The 21,110-nt window shown below is 48.7% G+C and overlaps 1 protein-coding gene across 2 annotated transcripts in view; it reads left to right on the top strand.

Moving 5' to 3' along the window:
* Positions 1 to 21,110, top strand: part of MAEA (macrophage erythroblast attacher, E3 ubiquitin ligase) — a 413,699-nt gene that overhangs the window by 298,897 nt on the left and 93,692 nt on the right. For both annotated transcript variants that reach the window (XM_078678642.1, XM_078678641.1), the window contains one exon: positions 15,039 to 15,147. In XM_078678642.1, the coding sequence (XP_078534768.1) occupies positions 15,039 to 15,147 (109 nt within the window). The remainder of the gene's footprint in view (positions 1 to 15,038; positions 15,148 to 21,110) is intronic.

The raw sequence follows: 21,110 nt of genomic DNA, 5'->3' as shown, positions 1-21,110 counted from the left end.
CCATCTCAATCAATCAATCGTCCTACCTGTCTTTGTTCCACAACCAGACTCTGTTGTGGAGCGGCTTTCCATACTTTAGATGTCAAAAGAACCCTCATGTACTACATTGATAGTACAAACACTTATAAAAACTCAACAATGTTTTTGTTGCTTCTCTCAAACTTTTAAAGGAAAGGCTATATCCACCAAATCAGGCATTGCCAGATGGATAGTTAAACGCATTCAAACATGTTATGCTAAAATAACTTTACCTGCTCCTCCTAGAGCACACTCTACTTGAAAGAAAGGAGCTTATATGGCCTTCCTGGAGAATAGCCCAATAGCTGACATATGTAAAGCAGCTACCTGGTCTACATCACATACTTTTATTAAACACTACTGCGTGGATGTTCTAACATGCCAGCAAGCTAATGTAGGTCAGGCAGTGCTATGTACTTGTTTCCAAACAACTGCGACACCGACAGGCTAGCCACCGCTGTTAGGGAGGACCGCTTTAGAGTCTGTGCACAGCATGTATATCTACAGCCGCTCATGCCTCAAATGAAAAATGTTACTTACCCTGTAAGCATCTGTTCATGGTATGTAGTCCTGTAGATTCACATGCGCCCACCCTCCTACCTGGACACCTGTTGCCATTGCAGTTTTTCTCCTAATATACCTTTTTCCTTTTATGCATTTACAACTCTGTTCTTATCAGTTCATTTAACACAATATCCTCACCCGCCATGCGGGAAAACAATGCGGTAAAACAATCTAACAATGGAGTATATTCCCATGCACATTATCACCAAGAGGAGGAGTCACTCTACCTCGTGACTTAAAAGACATCTTTGAAAATAAACTACTTGCACACACATCCGGACCAAACACTAGATGGCAGAAGTATGCACAGCATGTGAATAAACAGCATTACATGCTAGAAACAGATGCCAACAGAGTAAGTAACATTTTCCCTCTCCCTAAAGACCTTTTGATAGAGGCCTACATTTGACATCATTTAACATGGTGTTCACCTACGACGACAAGGCGATGCGGCGAGTGCATGGTAAGTGTTTTTATGTATTCTATTCTCCCTAGACGCCCCCCCCTCCTATTTTCCCCCCAATTCCACTGCTCTTACCTACACCGGCCGCGGCTGGTTTTCTTTAGCATGCTCAAGATATTTAAGGTTTTACAGAGGCTAGGCAATTATGGTATGAGAGTTATTAATGTGCACTGCTGAGTTCTGAGGCTCAAGCTCATGATACTTTACTGAGTAAGCCTTGGACTGCTCTGCCTCTCTATCCTTGAAGTCAAGTGTTAAAGGGGTGTACTTCCATTTGGGTCCAATTAGGTCCAATGGCCCCAGGTGACGAGAGGCAATGAGGTGGCACCCAGTAACCACCGATTACTCTGGGATCCACAGTAACAGTTCTTATAAGCTATATGAAGTAAATAGTTTTGTATTGTGGTACATTACATAACAATATGACTCTAGATAACTAATAAGGATCATGGGGTGAATGAACAGCTGAGTAGAACTGCAGTATAAATGCTAGATGAAGTGGATCATACATGATTTCAGTTTTATTTTAAAGAAATGTATATTTAACAAAAAAAGCTATAATTTCCTCCACATAATGTAGTCAGGTTTGTACAATGCATATGAAACTGAGGTTGCCCTCTTGGAGAGGTCCATGTACTAATAAAATGTTTGATAATGAATAAATATTGAAAAGTAAGGCATCAAGGTGCAATCACTATGATTGTCAGGGTGTCCTGTGATAAGCACGATTACTGGTCCTATGTTATGCTCCACAGGGCCGGTTCTAGGATTTCCGGGGTCCTGGGCGGAAATGGAATGTGCGGGGCCCCTCTAATTTACATAAATGACACATTCTGGGATCCGGTAGCTGCTACGTTCAGACTACTCCTGGGCCACAGCTCCTCCTCTCAGCTCCCAACAAGAACCTCTTTTACAGTCCATTGCAGGCTGAAGGAGTGAGAATTGCTTGGGGGCTGAGAGTTAAACCTGTGGGGCACTAAGGTGCTGACAGTGGGCGTCCCGCAGTGTCTCTGAATGGGCAGCCGGGCAGGAGGCCTAATTGCAGGACCAACCTGCAAAATGCGTCTCCTTGCAACTAGCACACCATCCCTAAGAGGCCCAGGGAACGCCTCTCATGGGCCCAGTTGCAAAGAGACGCCTTTCTTTGAATTGAATCAGCAGGAGTACAAGGTCTGTTAAACTGGTGCGGGCCACCTGCTGGAGGGCAGACTGACGGCCTTGGGCAGTTGCCACAATGCCCATGCCTAGCGCCGGCCCTGATGCGCCATACCAGTGGAGGAATGAGTAGAGCAAAGCCAAGATAACAGTTAAACTGGTACCTTTTCGGTTTTCCCTATGTAGATCATCTTCTTGGCACCATAGTTCATTGAGCGAGTTTTCAACATCGAGAATAATGTGACGAAGCGAGCGGTGAATTAAACGCCCTAGTGTCAAGTTCCAGATTATTAATGCTCCTGATCTTACCCCCCCTCCCCCACCCCACACCCCCACAAAAAACTGAGACAATCTGAGATACCTGTACAGAGGCCATTTTGGTCGGTGCTGATGGCCGCCATGTGCTGGCGATGGCTTTTATAAGCCCGTTATTTGCAATGGTCTCCTTTCTACCAAGGATCCAATCAGGACCTCAGTTTCATGTTGTTGGAGTCTCCTTGGACAGAGGTTGAGTCTGTTCCTCTACTTTTGATGCTGTGGGCAGCAGTGCAGGGTGCCCTGTCCTCAAAGACTGAGGCCTGGTGACAGGATGATCTGCACCCGAGGGTAGACAGGAGGGGTTGGGAGGAAAGGGCTCTCAATCAATCAATCAGGAGTTTGTTAAAGCGCGACTACTCACCCGTAAGGGTCTCAAGGCGCTAGGGGTGGGGGGGGAGTTGGGGGGGTGCAGTTTCCATTCCATCAAGGAGGGGGTCTGTCGAAGAGCCAGGTTTTGAGGTTTCTTGCGAAGATGGGGAGCGATGTTGTCTGTCTGAGGTGGAGCGGAAGGGCGTTCCATGCCTTGGCCGCGAGGAAGGAGAAGGAGCGGCCTCCCGATCTGGTCTTTCTGGTGCGGGGGACCACAGCGTAGGAAAGCTGGGCTGATCGTAGGGTCCTTTGGGGTGCGTGGAATTTGAGTCGGCTGTTCAGGTATGCTGGTCCGGTGCCGTGGAGGGCCTTGTGTGCGTGGGTGAGCATCTTAAAGGTGATTCTCGCCTCGACTGGGAGCCAGTGGAGTGTGCGCAGGTGCTGGAAGATGTGGCAGTGTTTTGGCAGGTTGAGGACCAGTCTTGCCGCGGCGTTCTGGATGTTCTGTAGCTTGCGGATGAGGTTTTTGTTTATTCCGGCGTAGAGTGCGTTGCCGTAGTCGAGTCTGCTGGTGACCAGGGCGTGAGTGACTGTCTTTCGGTGTTTCAGCTCTGAATGGATTGGGTAAAGGAGAGAGGGATGCAAAGAAAATGGAAAGCTGTGCACCTGCGGTAGCAGCTCTGATGAGCACGGAGGATCGAGGGTTTATGGCCTGTTTGACTGTTAGTGTGATATGACCACTTTGCTCTGCACCCAGTCTGCGGGGAGTGCCAGTTCAGATAGTTCCTTATGATGTTACTGTCAGCTGTTCATTCGCTATCCCTCTCTGCTGAATTTCAAGGATAGGGCTCACTTCTTTCTTCTCTGCTTGAGGAGCAGTCCATGCTGAGAGCCTTGTTCACTTCACTATACTCGGATGATATCAGGAATTGATGGTGCTCTGGAGTCTGGAACAGCTGCTCTGCTCTGCAGTCTCGAGCACAGCTCGGCAGTCTGAAGCAGCTGACCTCTGCCCTTTAATCTCGAGCAGCTGTGCTCAGCAGTCTAGCGTGCTGAGCGCTGCTCTGGAGTCTCGAGCATAGCTCAGAGGTCTGGAACACAGAGCACAGCTCGGCAGCCTCGTGCACAGCTCGGCAGCCTCGTGCACAGCTCGGCGATCACGAGCAGCTGCACTCTGCAAGGCAGTCTCGAGCAGCTGCGCTCTGCTAGTCATTCTCGACCAGCTGCACTCTGCAAGGCAGTCTCGAGCAGCTGCGCTCTGCTAGTCATTCTCGAGCAGCTGCACTCTGCATGGCAGTCTCGAGCAGCTGCGCTCGGCTTTGCAGTCTCGAGCAGCTGCGCTCTGCAAGGCAGTCTCGAGCATAGCTCAGAGGTCTGGAACACAGAGCACAGCTCGGCAGCCTCGTGCACAGCTCGGCGATCACGAGCAGCTGCACTCTGCTAGTCATTCTCGAGCAGCTGCACTCTGCAAGCCAGTCTCGAGCAGCTGCGCTCTGCTAGTCATTCTCGAGCAGCTGCGCTCTGCAAGGCAGTCTCGAGCAGCTGCGCTCTGCAAGGCAGTCTCGAGCAGCTGCGCTCTGCAAAGCAGTCTCGAGCGCTGCGCTCTGCAAGGCAGTCTCGAGCGCTGCGCTCTGCAAGGCAGTCTCGAGCAGCTGCGCTCTGCAAGGCAGTCTCGAGCAGCTGCGCTCTGCAAGGCAGTCTCGAGCAGCTGCGCTCTGCAAGGCAGTCTCGAGCAGCTGCGCTCTGCAAGGCAGTCTCGAGCAGCTGCACTCGGCTTGGCAGTCTCAAGCAGCTGCGCTCGGCTAGTCATTCTCGAGCAGCTGCGCTCGGCTAGTCATTCTCGAGCAGCTGCGCTCGGCTTTGCAGTCTCGAGCAGCTGCGCTCGGTTAGTCATTCTCGAGCAGCTGCGCTCTGCTAGTCATTCTCGAGCAGCTGCGCTCTGCTAGTCATTCTCGAGCAGCTGCGCTCTGCTAGTCATTCTCGAGCAGCTGCGCTCTGCTAGTCATTCTCAAGCAGCTGCGCTCTGCTAGTCATTCTTGAGCAGCTGCGCTCGGCTTGGCAGTCTCGAGCAGCTGCGCTCAGCTAGTCATTCTCGAGCAGCTGCGCTCGGCTTGGCAGTCTTGAGCAGCTGCGCTCTGCTAGTCATTCTCGAGCAGCTGTGCTCTGCTAGTCATTCTCGAGCAGCTGCGCTCTGCTAGTCATTCTCGAGCAGTTGCACTCGGCTTGGCAAACTCAAGCAGCTGCGCTCGGCTAGTCATTCTCGAGCAGCTGCGCTCGGCTAGTCATTCTCGAGCAGCTGCGCTCGGCTTGGCAGTCTCGAGCAGCTGCGCTCGGTTAGTCATTCTCGAGCCGCTGCGCTCTGCTAGTCATTCTCGAGCAGCTACGCTCTGCTAGTCATTCTCGAGCAGCTGCGCTCTGCTAGTCATTCTCGAGCAGCTGCACTCTGCAAGGCAGTCTCGAGCAGCTGCGCTCTGCTAGTCATTCTCGAGCAGCTGCACTCTGCAAGGCAGTCTCGAGCAGCTGCGCTCTGCAAGGCAGTCTCGAGCAGCTGCGCTCTGCAAGGCAGTCTCGAGCGCTGCGCCCTGCAAGGCAGTCTCGAGCGCTGCGCCCTGCAAGGCAGTCTCGAGCAGCTGCGCTCTGCAAGGCAGTCTCGAGCAGCTGCGCTCTGCAAGGCAGTCTCGAGCAGCTGCGCTCTGCAAGGCAGTCTCGAGCAGCTGCGCTCTGCAAGGCAGTCTCGAGCAGCTGCGCTCTGCAAGGCAGTCTCGAGCAGCTACACTCTGCAAGGCAGTCTCGAGCAGCTGCACTCGGCTTGGCAGTCTCAAGCAGTTGCGCTCGGCTAGTCATTCTCGAGCAGCTGCGCTCGGCTAGTCATTCTCGAGCAGCTGCGCTCGGCTAGTCATTCTCGAGCAGCTGCGCTCGGCTTGGCAGTCTCGAGCAGCTGCGCTCGGTTAGTCATTCTCGAGCAGCTGCGCTCTGCTAGTCATTCTCGAGCAGCTGTGCTCTGCTAGTCATTCTCGAGCAGCTGCGCTCTGCTAGTCATTCTCGAGCAGCTGCGCTCTGCTAGTCATTCTCGAGCAGCTGCGCTCTGCTAGTCATTCTCCAGCAGCTGCGCTCTGCTAGTCATTCTCCAGCAGCTGCGCTCTGCTAGTCATTCTTGAGCAGCTGCGCTCGGCTTGGCAGTCTCGAGCAGCTGCGCTCTGCTAGTCATTCTCCAGCAGCTGCGCTCTGCTAGTCATTCTTGAGCAGCTGCGCTCGGCTTGGCAGTCTCGAGCAGCTGCACTCTGCAAGGCAGTCTCGAGCAGCTGCGCTCTGCTAGTCATTCTCGAGCAGCTGCGCTCTGCTAGTCATTCTTGAGCAGCTGCGCTCGGCTTGGCAGTCTCGAGCAGCTGCACTCTGCAAGGCAGTCTCGAGCAGCTGCGCTCTGCAAGGCAGTCTCGAGCAGCTGCGCTCTGCAAGGCAGTCTCGAGCGCTGCGCCCTGCAAGGCAGTCTCGAGCGCTGCGCCCTGCAAGGCAGTCTCGAGCGCTGCGCCCTGCAAGGCAGTCTCGAGCGCTGCGCCCTGCAAGGCAGTGTCGAGCAGCTGCGCTCTGCAAGGCAGTCTCGAGCAGCTGCGCTCTGCAAGGCAGTCTCGAGCAGCTGCGCTCTGCAAGGCAGTCTCGAGCAGCTGCGCTCTGCAAGGCAGTCTCGAGCAGCTGCGCTCTGCAAGGCAGTCTCGAGCAGCTGCGCTCTGCAAGGCAGTCTCGAGCAGCTGCGCTCTGCAAGGCAGTCTCGAGCAGCTGCGCTCTGCAAGGCAGTCTCGAGCAGCTGCGCTCTGCAAGGCAGTCTCGAGCAGCTGCGCTCTGCAAGGCAGTCTCGAGCAGCTGCGCTCTGCAAGGCAGTCTCGAGCAGCTGCGCTCTGCTAGTCATTCTCGAGCAGCTGCGCTCTGCTAGTCATTCTCGAGCAGCTGCGCTCTGCTAGTCATTCTCGAGCAGCTGCACTCTGCTAGTCATTCTCGAGCAGCTGCACTCTCGCCGGCAGTCTCTGGGAGCTACACTCTGTTTTCAGGCCGGTGGACATAACATTGTTTGCATATCAAGGAGTAACCATTTACATTGTGGCCCGTTACCTTCCAGGCTTCACACTCTTGGTATCTCCTGCCTCTCTGCCACTTGGTCATTTTCCTGCCTTTCTTTCATTGGATATCTGCTGGCACACACAGTATGCCATTCCTCCAAGTTCCCATTTCCATATGGTCATCACCTTTCCATACCTCCTACCTTCAGCTTCAAGTGATGCTACTATTACTAGTCCTGTTTCTCTGAAGGTGACCTGCTTTGTTTGTATTGACAGTGGATGATGCCGACTCGTTTCTCTGCAATTCCCAACTCTTTTTTTCCCATTGGATCATATAACAGATTTTTTTGTTTTTTGGTGGACATCAACCTTATGATTTGCCCTCACAAGAAAGTTTGTAAAACTAGCATTAAACGGCAGAAGCCTTCAAGACCTGTAGTGAGTGAGTACTTCGTCTCACTGACATTGACTTGGAGATTTGTTCCTCCTGAACCGTGTGTCCCAACAAGGGCTGTGAAGGGCTGAGTGAGCCTGGGAGCCGTCGCTAGCTGGCTTCACCCTCAAAGGTTATAACTTAATGATGCATCCCTGAGAGTGAGCCTGTTTTGCATTATTGCCATTGTTGTTTCCTGCCCTGAAAGATAGCCTACTGAGTTGTAAAAGGGAGGGGGTATTTCAGTATCTGTCCCAGGTCAAAAACCCTCATGGGACCCGGTTAGCTTCCCTCCAAAGCCTCTTCATAAGCCCTTGGCATGTGACTTGTATGCTTTAGACTCTTCTGAGACTTTGCTACCCCATTTGGCATTCCAGTCAGACTTCTAGTTCCTTCTACCCGTCTCTTTGGGCACCTTAATCACATATGACGAGAACTTCTTGGAATTGGCACTAAGGCTCAGCACCTCATGGCCTGTTTGACTGCATGCTCCTGATTCCTTTATGGCTGACCCAAGCGTTCCAGGTGATGTGAAGCAGCTTCGTCATAATACGGTCACTGATGCCAGGAGAGTTTACTTGAGGATCAAAGTCTACAGATTCATACCCTGGACTGGGCTCCTGTTCCCACTGCTCTGTTAATAGCTCCCACCAAGCTACCCTCTGCAGCGGTCACCAGTCAAGCTGTGCTAGTTTTGACTCCACCATCCCCTACCATGGACTTCTCTATGGACTCTTCTATGAACCCTGGTGAGGAACTAATTACTCTGACAAGAGGATAATTTCCAGTGGACATTTATTTAAAATATATTTAACAACATAAATATATTTATTTGGTTTTATGTACTGAGCATTTTATGTAGTGCTACACCACCCATTCCCAGTGCCAGTGCACATTACAGCTAAACAATTGTGAAGAACTTAACATCAATGTATATCATCATCATCACCCTATCACCCCATCCATCCCACCACCCACCCCATCATCCATCCCACCACCCACCCATCCAACCATCCATCCCAACACCCACCCATCCATCCATCCCAACACCCACCCATCCATACCTCACCCATCCATCCCTCCACCCACCCATCCATACCTCCACATCCATCCATTCCTCCACCCATCCATATATCCATCCCACCACCCACCCATCCCGCCATGCATCCATCCAGCCACCCATCCATCTAGCCATGCATCCATCCAATCCCCACCCATCCATCCATCCCCCACCCACCCATCCATCCATCACCCATCCATCCATCACCCACCCACCCATCCATCCATCCCCCACCCACCCACCCATCCATCCCCCACCCACCCACCCACCCATCCATCCATCCCCCACCCATCCATCCCATCCATCCATCCATCCCCCATCCATCCATCCCCCATCCATCCATCCATCCCCCCACCCATCCATCTATCCCCCACCCATCCATCCATCCACCCCACCACCCATCCATCCACCCCACCACCACCCATCCATCCCACCACCACCCATCCATCCCACCACCCATCCCACCACCCATCCATCCCATCACCCATTCATACCCCCACCCACCCATACCACCCTTCCCACCCATCCATCATCCACCCCACCACCCACCCCACCACCCAAACACCCATCCATCCATCCCTCCATCCCTCCATTCCACCATCCATCCATCCCACCACTCATTCATCCATCTCAACACCCATCCATCATCAACCCCACCACTCATTCATCCATCCCACCACCCATCCATCATCCATCCCACTACCCACCCATCATCCATCCTACAACTCACCCATCCCACCACCCATCCCTCCATCCCACCACCCATCCCTCCATCCCACCACCCATCCCTCCATCCCTCCAACCATCCCTCCATCCCTCCACCCATCCCTCCATCCCTCCATCCCATCACCAACCCATCCATCCATCCCACCACGCACCCGTCCATCCCGCCACCCACCCACCCATCTAGCCACCCATATATCCCACCATGCATCCATCCATCCCCCATGCATCCATCCATCCCCCATGCATCCATCCATCCCCCATGCATCCATCCATCCCCCATGCATCCATCCATCCCCCATGCATCCATCCATCCCACCACCCATCCATGCATCCATCCATCCATCCATCCATCCTGCCACGCATCCATCCCACCACCCTCTCATCCATCCCACCACCCATCACCACCCATCCATAACTCCATCCCAGCATCCATCCACCCATCCTTCTATCCCACCACCCATCCTTCTATCCCACCACCCATCCCTCTATCCCACCACCCATCCCTCTATCCCACCACCCATCCCTCTATCCCACCACCCATCCATCCAGTCAATCCATCCCACCACCCATCTATCCCTATGGGCAGAGGTCCTGAGGTTGTATTGGAAACGTCGATGACACGTTAACCTGACGTTAGTGGCGGTAGGATTAGACACAGTTCATGATGAGATGCAAGGCGCTGGAGTTTAAAGACAAACGTCTGGCACGAGTAAAGCCAAGATAGCAGTTAAGCTGGTACCTTTTCAGTGTTCCCAATGTAGATCATCTTCCTGGCACCATAGATCCTCGGGACGAGTCTTTAATAGGGAGAACGATGTGAGGAAGCGAGCGGTGAATTAACCCCCCTAGTTTCAAGTCCCAGATTGTTATTGCTCCTGAGCTTCCCACCAGCTAAGACAATGAGAGGTAGGAGAGAGGTTGATCTCGAAGACTCTGAAAATAATGCAGGCGGCGTGAATTCGATTCTCACTTCAGCCCAGTGCCTGAAATTGAAATCTAGAAGTGCAGGTACTCCTGTCCCAGAGTACCTGTTTGGTGCTGAGGAGTACTCTCACACTGAAAGCATTGAAGCGTTGCTGAGGAGTTCCTGTACTATCCCTTCCAAATGAAAGAAGTGCAGGTACTGAGTACCTGACAGCACCTGCCCATTTAAACGAGTGCTTCAGTCGATAGCTTTTGAACATCTTTCAGAACAGGGGAGTACATGAATTAGCCTTTTCTATGTCGATCAGCACCTGAGGAGGGGGGTATATATATAGTCAATTGTCGCTCGCTTCCTCATCATTCTAGCGATATCTGGTTATCGCTCTCTACCGACGCGTGGGATATCCTATTTCTAACAGAGACATGGATCAAAGACTCTTCCAATCCGGATTTAACCCTTGCTACCCCCCCAGGTTATCACTTTGTGGGATTAAATCGGGAGGGCACAAAGGCCGGGGGCAGGAGGGGGGTGGCTGTTATTCTGCGATCTCATTTAAAAATAACCACGAGGAAAATCGCTAAATTAGGCCTCATTGAAGCCCTGTATTTGACCATTGCAAATACTTCTACCATTATTTTAGCGGGCGTTCTGGTGTATAACCCTCCTTGCGCCTCACCATCTTCGCTCTCTACACTGGTCGACACGATCGCAGACCTTTCCCTTAAGCATCCTCACTTTACTGTCCTGGGAGATTTTAATCTCCACGTAGATGAGGCCACATGCACCCGGGCTAATAACTTCCGAGACTCCATGCTCGGTGTAAATTTTATCCAGCTGGTCCAGGGTCCAACAGACTCAGCTGGTCACACCCTTGACCTTGTCTTTTCGAATCATCCTGGTCTTGTTATTCACCACTCCCTACCTCTTATCTGGACGGATCATTATTTGATTCCGCTTGAGCTGACTCTGTCACTTCCATCTGCCCTCCCAGTAATAGTTAGGGAGCAAGGGAGGAAATGGTATGAGGTTACCTGTGCTGCCCTAGATCCTATCTTTTCCAAACTAATAGGGCTGCCCTCCTATGATTTAAATGCAGATGTAGCCAAATTTAACTCTTCCCTTTCCTCCTCGGTAGATCTTGTCGCCCCAATGGCACCTTTTGCCTCCTTAAGGTCACGACCATCTGCTCCCTGGTTCTCTTTCGACATTACGGGAGGAAAGGAGTAGATGCAAAAAATTAGAACGTAAATGGAGATTGATGTACAATCTTTCTGCGAAAGTCATCTACAAAACAGCATTAAAGAACTTCCACAAATTAAAGCGAACCACTATGAGGGATGTTTTTGTACAGAAAATTAAGAGCGCCGAAAACTCAGCAAAAACCTTATTTAATATCATTAAGGAATTCTCCAATCCCCCAGTTTTGGCCACCTTGATTGCCCCCAGCCAAGCCCTTTGCGATGGTCTCTCCAACTTCTTTCACGATAAGATTAAGAATATTTCTTCTTCCTTTAATCAGGAGAGGGCTCCGCTCCCTTCTAATCCCAAAGCCACACAGGAGGAGACTTTTGTATTGTTTAAGAAGCTAACCTTAGAGTCTGCCCTGACTCTGTTTGACTGGTGTAAATCGGGGTCTCCTCTCAACCCGTCCCAGCAAAGGTCTTAAGTGAACTGGCCCCTTGGGTGATTAGCCCACTTCTTTCTATCTGGAACACCTCACTACTCGCATGCCAATTTCCCTCTTCTTGGAAGCAGGCTACGTTGATTCCAATCATCAAGAAGGCTGACGCCGACCCCTTACTGTTCAGCAACTATCGGCCTATATCCCTACTCCCCAAGCCGGCAAAAATTCTGGAGAAAGTGGTACAGGAGCAATTGACTGATTATTTGGAATCTAAACATCTCTTGCATGATTCCCAGTCTGGATTTAGACCGGGCTACAGCACTGAGACTGCACTGCTTGAGGTGTCTGAGTTCATTCGAGAGTGCGTGGATGCGGGGGAGGATGCCATGTTGGTTCTCCTCGACCTATCCACGGCTTTCGATACTGTGTCTCATGACATATTATTGGACCGCCTGCGTAACATTGGAATTGGGGGTACCCCGCTGGCCTGGGTCAGATCTTTCCTTGAGGGTAGATCCCAACAAGTCTTCCTTTGGCCTTTTGTATCGGAAGAAAAGCCCCTGCTCTGCGGTGTTCCACAGGGCTCTGCACTCAGCCCTGTCTTTTTTAATATTTACCTTACTCCGCTGCCAAAATTGGCTGAATCCTGGGGGGTCAGAGTGATCTCTTATGCTGATGACACTCAGCTTGTGTTTTCCTTTAGAGATCACTCTGACGGCAGCTTCACCAATTTTCGTCACTGCCTAATTAACATCTCCTCCTGGATGACGTCTAACAATCTTAAACTTAATACAGATAAGACGGAAGTCCTGTTTTTTAATCAGAAGTCCCCACTCTCCCCTACACTCTGGTGGCCCTCGGAGCTTAATCCCCCACCTGTTCCGGTCCAAGCAGCCCGTACTTTGGGCTTCCAATTTGACAACGTCTTATCTTGTAAGACCCACATCAACAAAGTCACGGCAGCCTGCTTTGGCAAACTTGGCATGATTAGGAAAATGTTTCCATACCTCCCTCTTGATTCCCACAGGACTGTTGTCCATGCCTTGATTACCTCTCATTTGGACTACTCTAATAGTCTGTATGTTGGTGCTCCAGCTTACCAGATCCACCAACTGCAGATCATGCAGAACGCGCTGCTAGGCTGATTGGTAATATCCCCTACCGCCATTCGATTTCCCCATACCTAAGGAAGTTGCACTGGTTGCCAGTGACCCAGCGCATTCAATTTAAAGTGGTATAAAAGGGGGTGGTGATGGAGCGAGCATCTGAACCAATCAAACACTCACACCCAGTCAACAGATCTGGGTTGAATCCATCACCGTTCTTTAGCCCACTCTGCCACCCCAGTTCAGACATGGCCATATGCAAATCAGTAAGACCCTGAACCTCATGGGAACAGTCCAGCCCGAACTGCCAAGCCATCCCTTCCCTGCACCGGAAACAAGCTTCCGAGGACCGGTTTCTGGCATTTCAGCCGTCTTCAGCCCGGCTTGCTTGAATCCAGTGGCAAAGTGAGCAATGGACTCACGTCTGAGTATACCCTGCCAACTTATGGCGACCAAAGTGGTACAAAAGGAGGTGGTGATGGACGGAGCATCTGAACCAATCAAACACTCACACCCAGTCAACAGATCTGAGTTGAATCCATCACCGTTCTTTAGCCCACTCTGCCACCCCAGTTCAGACATGCCATGATTACCTCTCATTTGGACTACTCTAATAGTCTGTATGTTGGTGCTCCAGCTTACCAGATCAGCCAACTGCAGATTGTGCAGAACGCGGCTGCTAGGCTGATTGGTAATATCCCCTACCGCCATTCGATTTCCCCATACCTAAGGAAGTTGCACTGGTTGCCAGTGACCCGGCGCAATCCATTTAAAGCAATGGTTTTTGCTTTCCGGGCCCTCAATCGCCTTGGCCCAGTCTACCTGCAAAATAGGCTTAAACCTGTCCACTCAATTAGAGTTCTCAGATCTAACAATCTCCGCCTTCTTGCTACCCCGCATTTTCGTTGTTGCAGAATGGGGGGCAGGTCCTTTACTGTAGGGGCCGCCAAACTCTGGAACAGCCTCCCATTAGATCTTAGGCTGACTTCATCGGAATCACTGTTCCGGAATAAACTAAAAACCTGGCTGTTTTCCAAGCTCTAGCTGCTGCCATCACTATCCATAGTCGCTGTCTGCAGCGCCGGGACACCCCCGTTAGGGGTAGCCGCGCGCTTTATAAGCTTCAAAATAAATAAATAAATAAATACATGAATAAGCATTTTCTATGTAGATCGAAGCTTGCGGACAGCTGGAAGGCTGCTTTCAGGAGGGATCAGGTTTTTAGAACACCAATCAGGGTGGTTTAGTGAATGTCGGAGAACACTGATACTTGTACCTGCGATCGAAAGTCTTTTGCTGTTAGGAATAATGGTTTTATCTTTGTTTATTGATTGAAGTGATGGAGTCACAGGCCTCACAGTCTAATCTGCCCTTCCCATCTGTCCAAAGAGTCCTTTATGTTCTCCGTAGGACATACCTGCCTACACAGAACAGTGATGAGCCAGAGATTATGTAACGTGCCCTCAGTAAGGATGCTTTGCACTCGTATGGTTGTCTGTGGTGATTTGGGGAGGGAGGCCTGCAGTCCCTACACTGTCAGTGCCCGTGTGAAGTCAAGGACGTGAGGGAGGAGTCACTGCACGGCTCAGAAAGTGCTAGTAACCCTTTTCTGTGACCCGCGGAGTCAGGCTCCTCGTGCTCCCTCCACGTCCCACATTTCTGTGTTTTGAAGGGCAGTTCCGTATATATTCTACATATCATTCTTTTCTGAGTGAACCTATACGAGCAGAGGCTTATATTGTCTGACCATTCCTTAGTATTCTGTCTCCCTTTTGTTTAGCCTGGTCTTCTCTCCCAGCACCTCCCCCGCGTCTTTGCTCGTTTGTTCTCAATAGTTGAGAATAGACAAGAGTCTGCAGAGAGACATGGGTATGGAAATGTACTTTGAAGCCCCATGCCAGGTGCAGCTACCGCCCAGACGTACTTTTCGTTTTTCAAACCCACTTTTTCAGAAGGCATGTTGCTTGAGATTTTTTAAATGCAGTTTCCAGTGTTTCCACATGGTGGCACTGTGTTTCCAGGAGCTAGTCGCTCTCGGCCGATGACTCTTAGACAAGCGTTTTGTTTTACTTTCTATGTTATAGGACGTGGTGTTTTAATAAAAAAAATACTTTAATCTAAAGAAAGGAGAATATCCTCAAGTGAAAGTGTTTATAGTATCAACATTTACTTAGGTTTCTAAACGACTTAACCATGGGTGCATCTCCAATAATTGAAATTCCACACACTGATGGCGCATCTTAAAGATGTGGTCTAATATATTTACTTCTCACTATTGGTTTCAGACATGCAAGAAAGCACTTCAGTCAGGCAGAGGGAAGCCAACTTGAAGAAGTGCGGCAGGTGATGGGAATGCTGGCCTTTCCTTCGGACACACACATCTCTCCATACAAGGTCTGACATGCATTTTTAATACATTTGCTTTAGGATAAACATGTGATGCCTTATTTAGAGACCTGATTCTTTTTTTAAGGTTTTGGTACGAGATGTGATAAAGATGGCTCGGATGATTGCATTTTGTTATGATGGAACTGATGGAGGTGTGGGTGTTCCAAGGCAGTCAGTTACTCTGGTCCCGTTGGAGCGGATCAACACCAGATGGTGTTCCCCAATAAATCTTATTGGAAAGATTTAAAGGTGTCCTCTATTATTCGGATCTTTTTTCCCCGCAACATTTTTTGAGAACGATTGATCAAAAAGTAGCGGTAGTTGGAGCTTGTTCACAATCTAAGGGATCCGGGTGTGCGCAGGAGGAGAGACACGGTGTATCGCGCTGAAGAGACCAAGCCACAATGATGTCAGGGTGGTGAAGTGAGTGGGGTGCGGAGCTACACGCAGAATTACTTCATTTAAGGTACTGTGTATCATTAATGTTGAACTGTGTTAGGGCACTCCCCATTGGCTCGAGAACTAGTACGTGCGGAGAGGTGACGTACCGACCGTGGTACCGCAGCATTCCAAGCTGGGGAGTGTGATGTTGTGCTCCGTGAGGCCGTAGCAGTGTCGGTGGACCACGACACATCGCACGTTGACATGACGCCATTTTGAAGGGATTATTTCACCCTAAGCACTTCCGTGCAGGTCATCTGTTAGGTGTTCTGCACATCATTTTCCGCCTCTATGATGTAAGAAGTCTTTGCTTGCACAAGTGTTGGTGGACGCAGGCTCGGGTGGGACAAGTACTCTTGTGGTAAGTAAAGTAAAACAACAAAGAAGTTGTTCTTCTTACAAGGAAGGTAAGTTTATTCCAATACAGCTTCAGCCACGACAAGAAGCATCACACCATCAGAAGTTCGATCTGCAACTGACAGCTGCCGATCGAAACTCCAACGGCGCACACTCCAAGCACGAGGCAAAATAGAACAAAGCATGAAGACAATTCAATACAATACAAACCCACTACATCACCTCCCCCTTTTACACAAAACAAGATAGACCCCAAAGAACCCCTAAAAGTTCATATCTAACAAAATCCTTGAACTTGGAAGGAGGTCTCCTAATGCGACTCCCATGGTCAGAACCATCTAACCTCCCATCCAAGGAATTACCAGCAGGTCCACCAACCGACAAATTCACATTCTCGCTCCTTGACTCAGACCTTTCAGGATCATGCAACTAATGCATCCACTGCTGATCATGCTCCATCAATTAAACTTTCCTGCCTCTAATTAACTCAGCTTGATCCTGCGTCACCTTCACCAACTGCCTCTTGTTCCACCAACCCTTACCATCCAAAAACACTTCACCCTTACTTTACTGACTTGAACAGGATCAGAGAACACAGACGCCCCTTTTTTCACCTTATAGGGGTTTTTAATCAGAACCCAATCACCAACAGAAATCCCTAAATCACACAGATGGCCCCTTCTGGCAAACCTTTTCTTCATGTCCAACTGTTTCTCCTTAACAACATCTGCCACACACCAAAAACCAGAGCCATCAATTACAGATGTCCTACTATCCAGCCAGGAAAGAAACAAAGTAGTATTTGCCTTTCTACCCCTCAGTAACTGAAAAAGAGTAGATTCAGTGGTACAGTGTGGTGAAGTATTGTAATTCCACACCTTTTTCTCCAAAAACCTTCCTACGTCAAGGCCAGAAGCCAGAGCAGTTTGGATTCCTTCTTTAAGGACTTTATTACCCTGTGGAAGCAGGTGAATACAGAGCCAGCTTAAAATGCTTAATATCTTGTGTCTCCAAAAATGTACACATCCTTTCAGACACAGTGTGTCCCTTTATCCGTCACCAAAGACCTAGGTGCCCCCTCTAACAAAAACACCTTTTTGAGAAAACCAATGGTGTATCTGTATCCAGTGAATCCATAAATTTGTAATACATCCACTTCGAATAGTAGTACATAGCCAAAATGAAATACCTCAGATCATTCACCAAAACATTATAGGGCCCAGAAAAATCCAAACCAACTTTATACTAAGGTTTCCTAGGAAATTCAGTTGGATGCAAAGGTAACCACGTAAGTTTCCAGTGCTTGTCCGAAAGTAAACATTCTTTACACCCATGCACTAAGCTCCTAACATGAGCATCTAAAGCAGGCCACCAGTAAGGTTGTTTAATTTTCATGGAAGTTTTCGTCACCCCCAAATGTCCTTTGTGAGCGACCCTAATAATGGAACTTCTTAGACAAACCGGAGGAACCCATTTATCCACTCTCAACACAAGTCCAACCTTCACAGAAAGTTCATCTGCCACTAAAGCAAAATTCCTCAACTCTCCAGTTAAACTTCTTACCTCCGGCCATTTACTTGTTGTGTATTCCAACACCTTGGACAGAATAGCATCTTTCGTGCAAGCAACCTTCCATTCCGCTTCAGAAATAATTGCACTTCAATTCTCAACAGCATCCAGCACAGCAACACACTCCACCTCATCCAAATCCTCCTCATCATCATTCTCCATCAACATCCTTGACAAGCAATCGGCCCAACATTTTTTACCACCTTGAATGTGTTTTATTTCAAAGTTGTACTCTTTTAATTTTTAAACTAATCTACTCAGCCTGGCAGACGTGTTTATTTTCAGCAAAGTTGCGGATAATAACATCAGTTGCTTGTGATCCGTAAAGATTTTAAATCTGTGACCCAAAATATACATTTTGAATTTTTGAGCCACCCAAACACAAGCCAGCGCCTCGCATTCAATGGTGCTGTAATTTTGATCAAAATGTTTTAGTGATCTCGATGCGAATGCCACAGTTTGTTCCTTGCTATTCACCCTTTGACTGAGAACTGCACCCAGACCATTCATGCTTGGATCAACTGTAATCATAGAAGCACAATCATCCCGAAAAGCATGAATTACTTGAGCAGAAACAATTAAGTCTTTCACTCTTGCAAACACTCCATCCAATTCTTGTGACCACACACATTTCTGACCCTTCTTAAGCAACACCCGTAGAGGCACAAAAATGTGAGCATGGTTGACAACAAATCTAGCGTAATACTCAACAAGCCCCAGGAAAGAACAAAGTGTGTTCTTATCACAAGGGGGGCTAGCTTCTTTGAGAGCCCTGATAACAGAACATTTTGGTTTGATACCTTTGCTAGACACGCTATGATCCAGATATTCCAGCTCTTTCACCCCAAACTTGCATTTATCCGGCCTCACAGTCATGTCATGCCATGCTCGCCAAGGGCCGATAACACCTTCTTCAATAAAACATAATGCTCATTAGAACTTTTTGAAAAAATCAGGATATCATCTAAATAGGCTTGAACTCCTTTCATGCCCTTAAAACGAGTTTCCATCACCCTCTGAAAAACGCTAGCTACCGAAGGGAAGCCTCAGGAACTTATAAGCGCCGAAAGGTGTAACAAAAGTGGGCAACTGCTGAGACTCCTTAGCCAATGTAATCTGATGGTAGGCTGACCTTAGGTCGATTAACGAGAACCATTTAGCTCCACCCAAATTTGCTAAAAGCTCATGAATTTTAGGGAGGGGATGGCAATCGACCATGATGTTCTTATTTACACCCCTCAAGTCCGCGCCGAGCCTAACCTCGCCAGTCTTTTTGCGGGCAACAACGATAGGGGCCACCCTTTGCGAGGACTCGGTGGGTTGAATAATACCTTGAGAACACAACCCTTCAAGTATAGATCTTAACTCCTCTCTAGCACTCAAGGGTACAGGTCTAACCTTGTGAATCACTGGCTGGGCATTAGGTAACAATCTGATTTTGTGTTCTATTCCTTTTACACAATCACCACACACAGAGATTTCCCTAACCCTAACTGGATTGTCTTCACTTGGCACTAAATACAAACCAATCCGAGTCAGATCCTTCCAGCCCACAATGTTTTTTCCCTTGACAGCTACGTACACTTTTGTAAAAATATTACGACCCAAAATTTCTACATTAGTCATAAAAAAAAATGTCAATATCCTTCTCTCCAAAGGCCTTTGGGTTTACATCCGTATGTGATAAAGCAACCAATTTGCCCCAGTTCTCGTAGAAATAAGAATCTTGAAGTATTGTTAATGGTGATCCAGAATCTGCCATTACCTTGGTTTCCATTCCATCAATTAAAGCATCACGTAAGAGGCCTTTAACCCCCAATTGATCTTCTTTATAATTGAAAGTCAAAGGTATATTGTTAAAGGACTCTGCGTACCGGTCCATTTCAACATTCACACTGCCCACTTGAACAGGTTTTCTCTGACTCGTGCAAACCTTTTGAAAATGTCCCATCTTTTTACAAATATAACAACACTTACCCAAAGCAGGACAGCCAGGGAAGTTACTAATATCGAATTTTAAACCACACTTGTAACAAAAAGTTTGACCTTTCATTTGAACACATTTTGGAGTTTTATTTTTTACCCCAACAGCAAGTAAACCTTCCTCAGGGGACTCCTCATGGTCAGAAATCAGGTTAACTTTAAATGTAGAGCCCGCTTGCGTGGCTTTAGTTGAAATAATAGACTTCTCAGGGCTAAATCTATTACTTCAGAGAGGGGAGGATTTTTACAGCTTAGAATCCTTTCTTTAATTTTGTGAGAAGCACAATTAAAAACAAATTGGTCCCTTATCAAACCGTCCAATAAAGGCCCAAACCCACAAGTAGTAGCCAGAACCCTTAAAGCTGAGATGTATTCTACCACTTTTTCTTCTTCACCCTGTTTGCATTTGTAAAAAATGTGTCTTTCTAGCATTGTATTAGGCGCTTCTGAAAATTGTTTTTTAAGTCTCGCAATTGCCTCTCAATAAATGTTCCAGTGCCTGTCACCAGATTGACCCCGAGGAGGCACCAGTAGCCACCAGGTGACTCTCAAATAGGCGAAACCACTCCCACCACAGCATGGATGGCTTAATCTGTTTCCCAAGAAATGGAGGGGGATGTGTAATATGTAGGCCAAGGCGGTAAATTCCGTTCAGCTCTCGGAATTTGGGTAATTTCGCTTTCCCCGGAGAACGCGGAATTGCCAAAAATTCCGCGGTCAGCGGCTTCGTGGAATTTTTTGCTTGTTCGCGCTTTCAAAATGCGTGTTCGCAAGATATTTCTCCCCAAGCATGCATTCAGCGTTCTCCAGTATTGGGGTATCTTTCATAGATTCACATGCCTCAATCATTCCCTGTCGTCGGAGTGGGAGTCCCACAGTACATAAAAAAAGCAATAATTATGCACATAATAACCATAACATAGGTAACATAGAACCAGGAAGTAAAGTAGCCAGAAACTACAAGGAAAAAAACTTCCACATTAATGACTTGTCCAAGTCATTATATACAGTCCAAACTGCAGCCAATCAGGCGACAGCACCCTCCACAATGTTCTCCTCAGAGGCTCAGGTTCTCATATTTTCTACCGCACGTCATGTGAAGGGAGTCTCCGTGAGCTCTGCTCAGTACCCTTCTTTTTCTTCAGGAATTTTCTTTATTTCAGGATGTCTTCATCTAAGAAATCTCTCTTTCAACCTTGCGAGTCTTGTGGGAAGCTCTGGCTGTTTTCTGAGGACCCCCACAAGAAGTGCATTTATTGCCTGTACCCTGATCACCAGGTGAGAGACTGCAAGATCTGTAGGACCTTCCCTCAAAAAACTCTCAGAGACAGAGAAGAACGTCTACTTCTGTGGCTACAGAAGATTAAGGATCTTCTCTGCTTTCTTTAAGCTAAAGACTGACAACATAAGAAATGATTGTAGAAAAGTCAGCCCATAACGAACCGGATGCCCAGGCTGCTGGCGCAAGGCGCCTCTTAGTTTCCATCGTAAATAATTACCAAATGAAGAGACGGGCACTGGAAGCAGGAAGACAAGGAAAAAGGTTTATTTCTCATGAGGAGAGCATGTCATTTGGGACACTCGCATAGTGTCTTCGGGAGGTGCTCTAACAAGTTTCT

Source organism: Lissotriton helveticus, chromosome 2_2, assembly GCF_964261635.1.
Source record: "Lissotriton helveticus chromosome 2_2, aLisHel1.1, whole genome shotgun sequence".
NCBI classification, from domain to species: Eukaryota; Metazoa; Chordata; class Amphibia; order Caudata; family Salamandridae; genus Lissotriton; species Lissotriton helveticus.
Note: the sequence above shows the minus strand (reverse complement) of the source record. Positions and strands in the feature narration are given on the sequence as shown.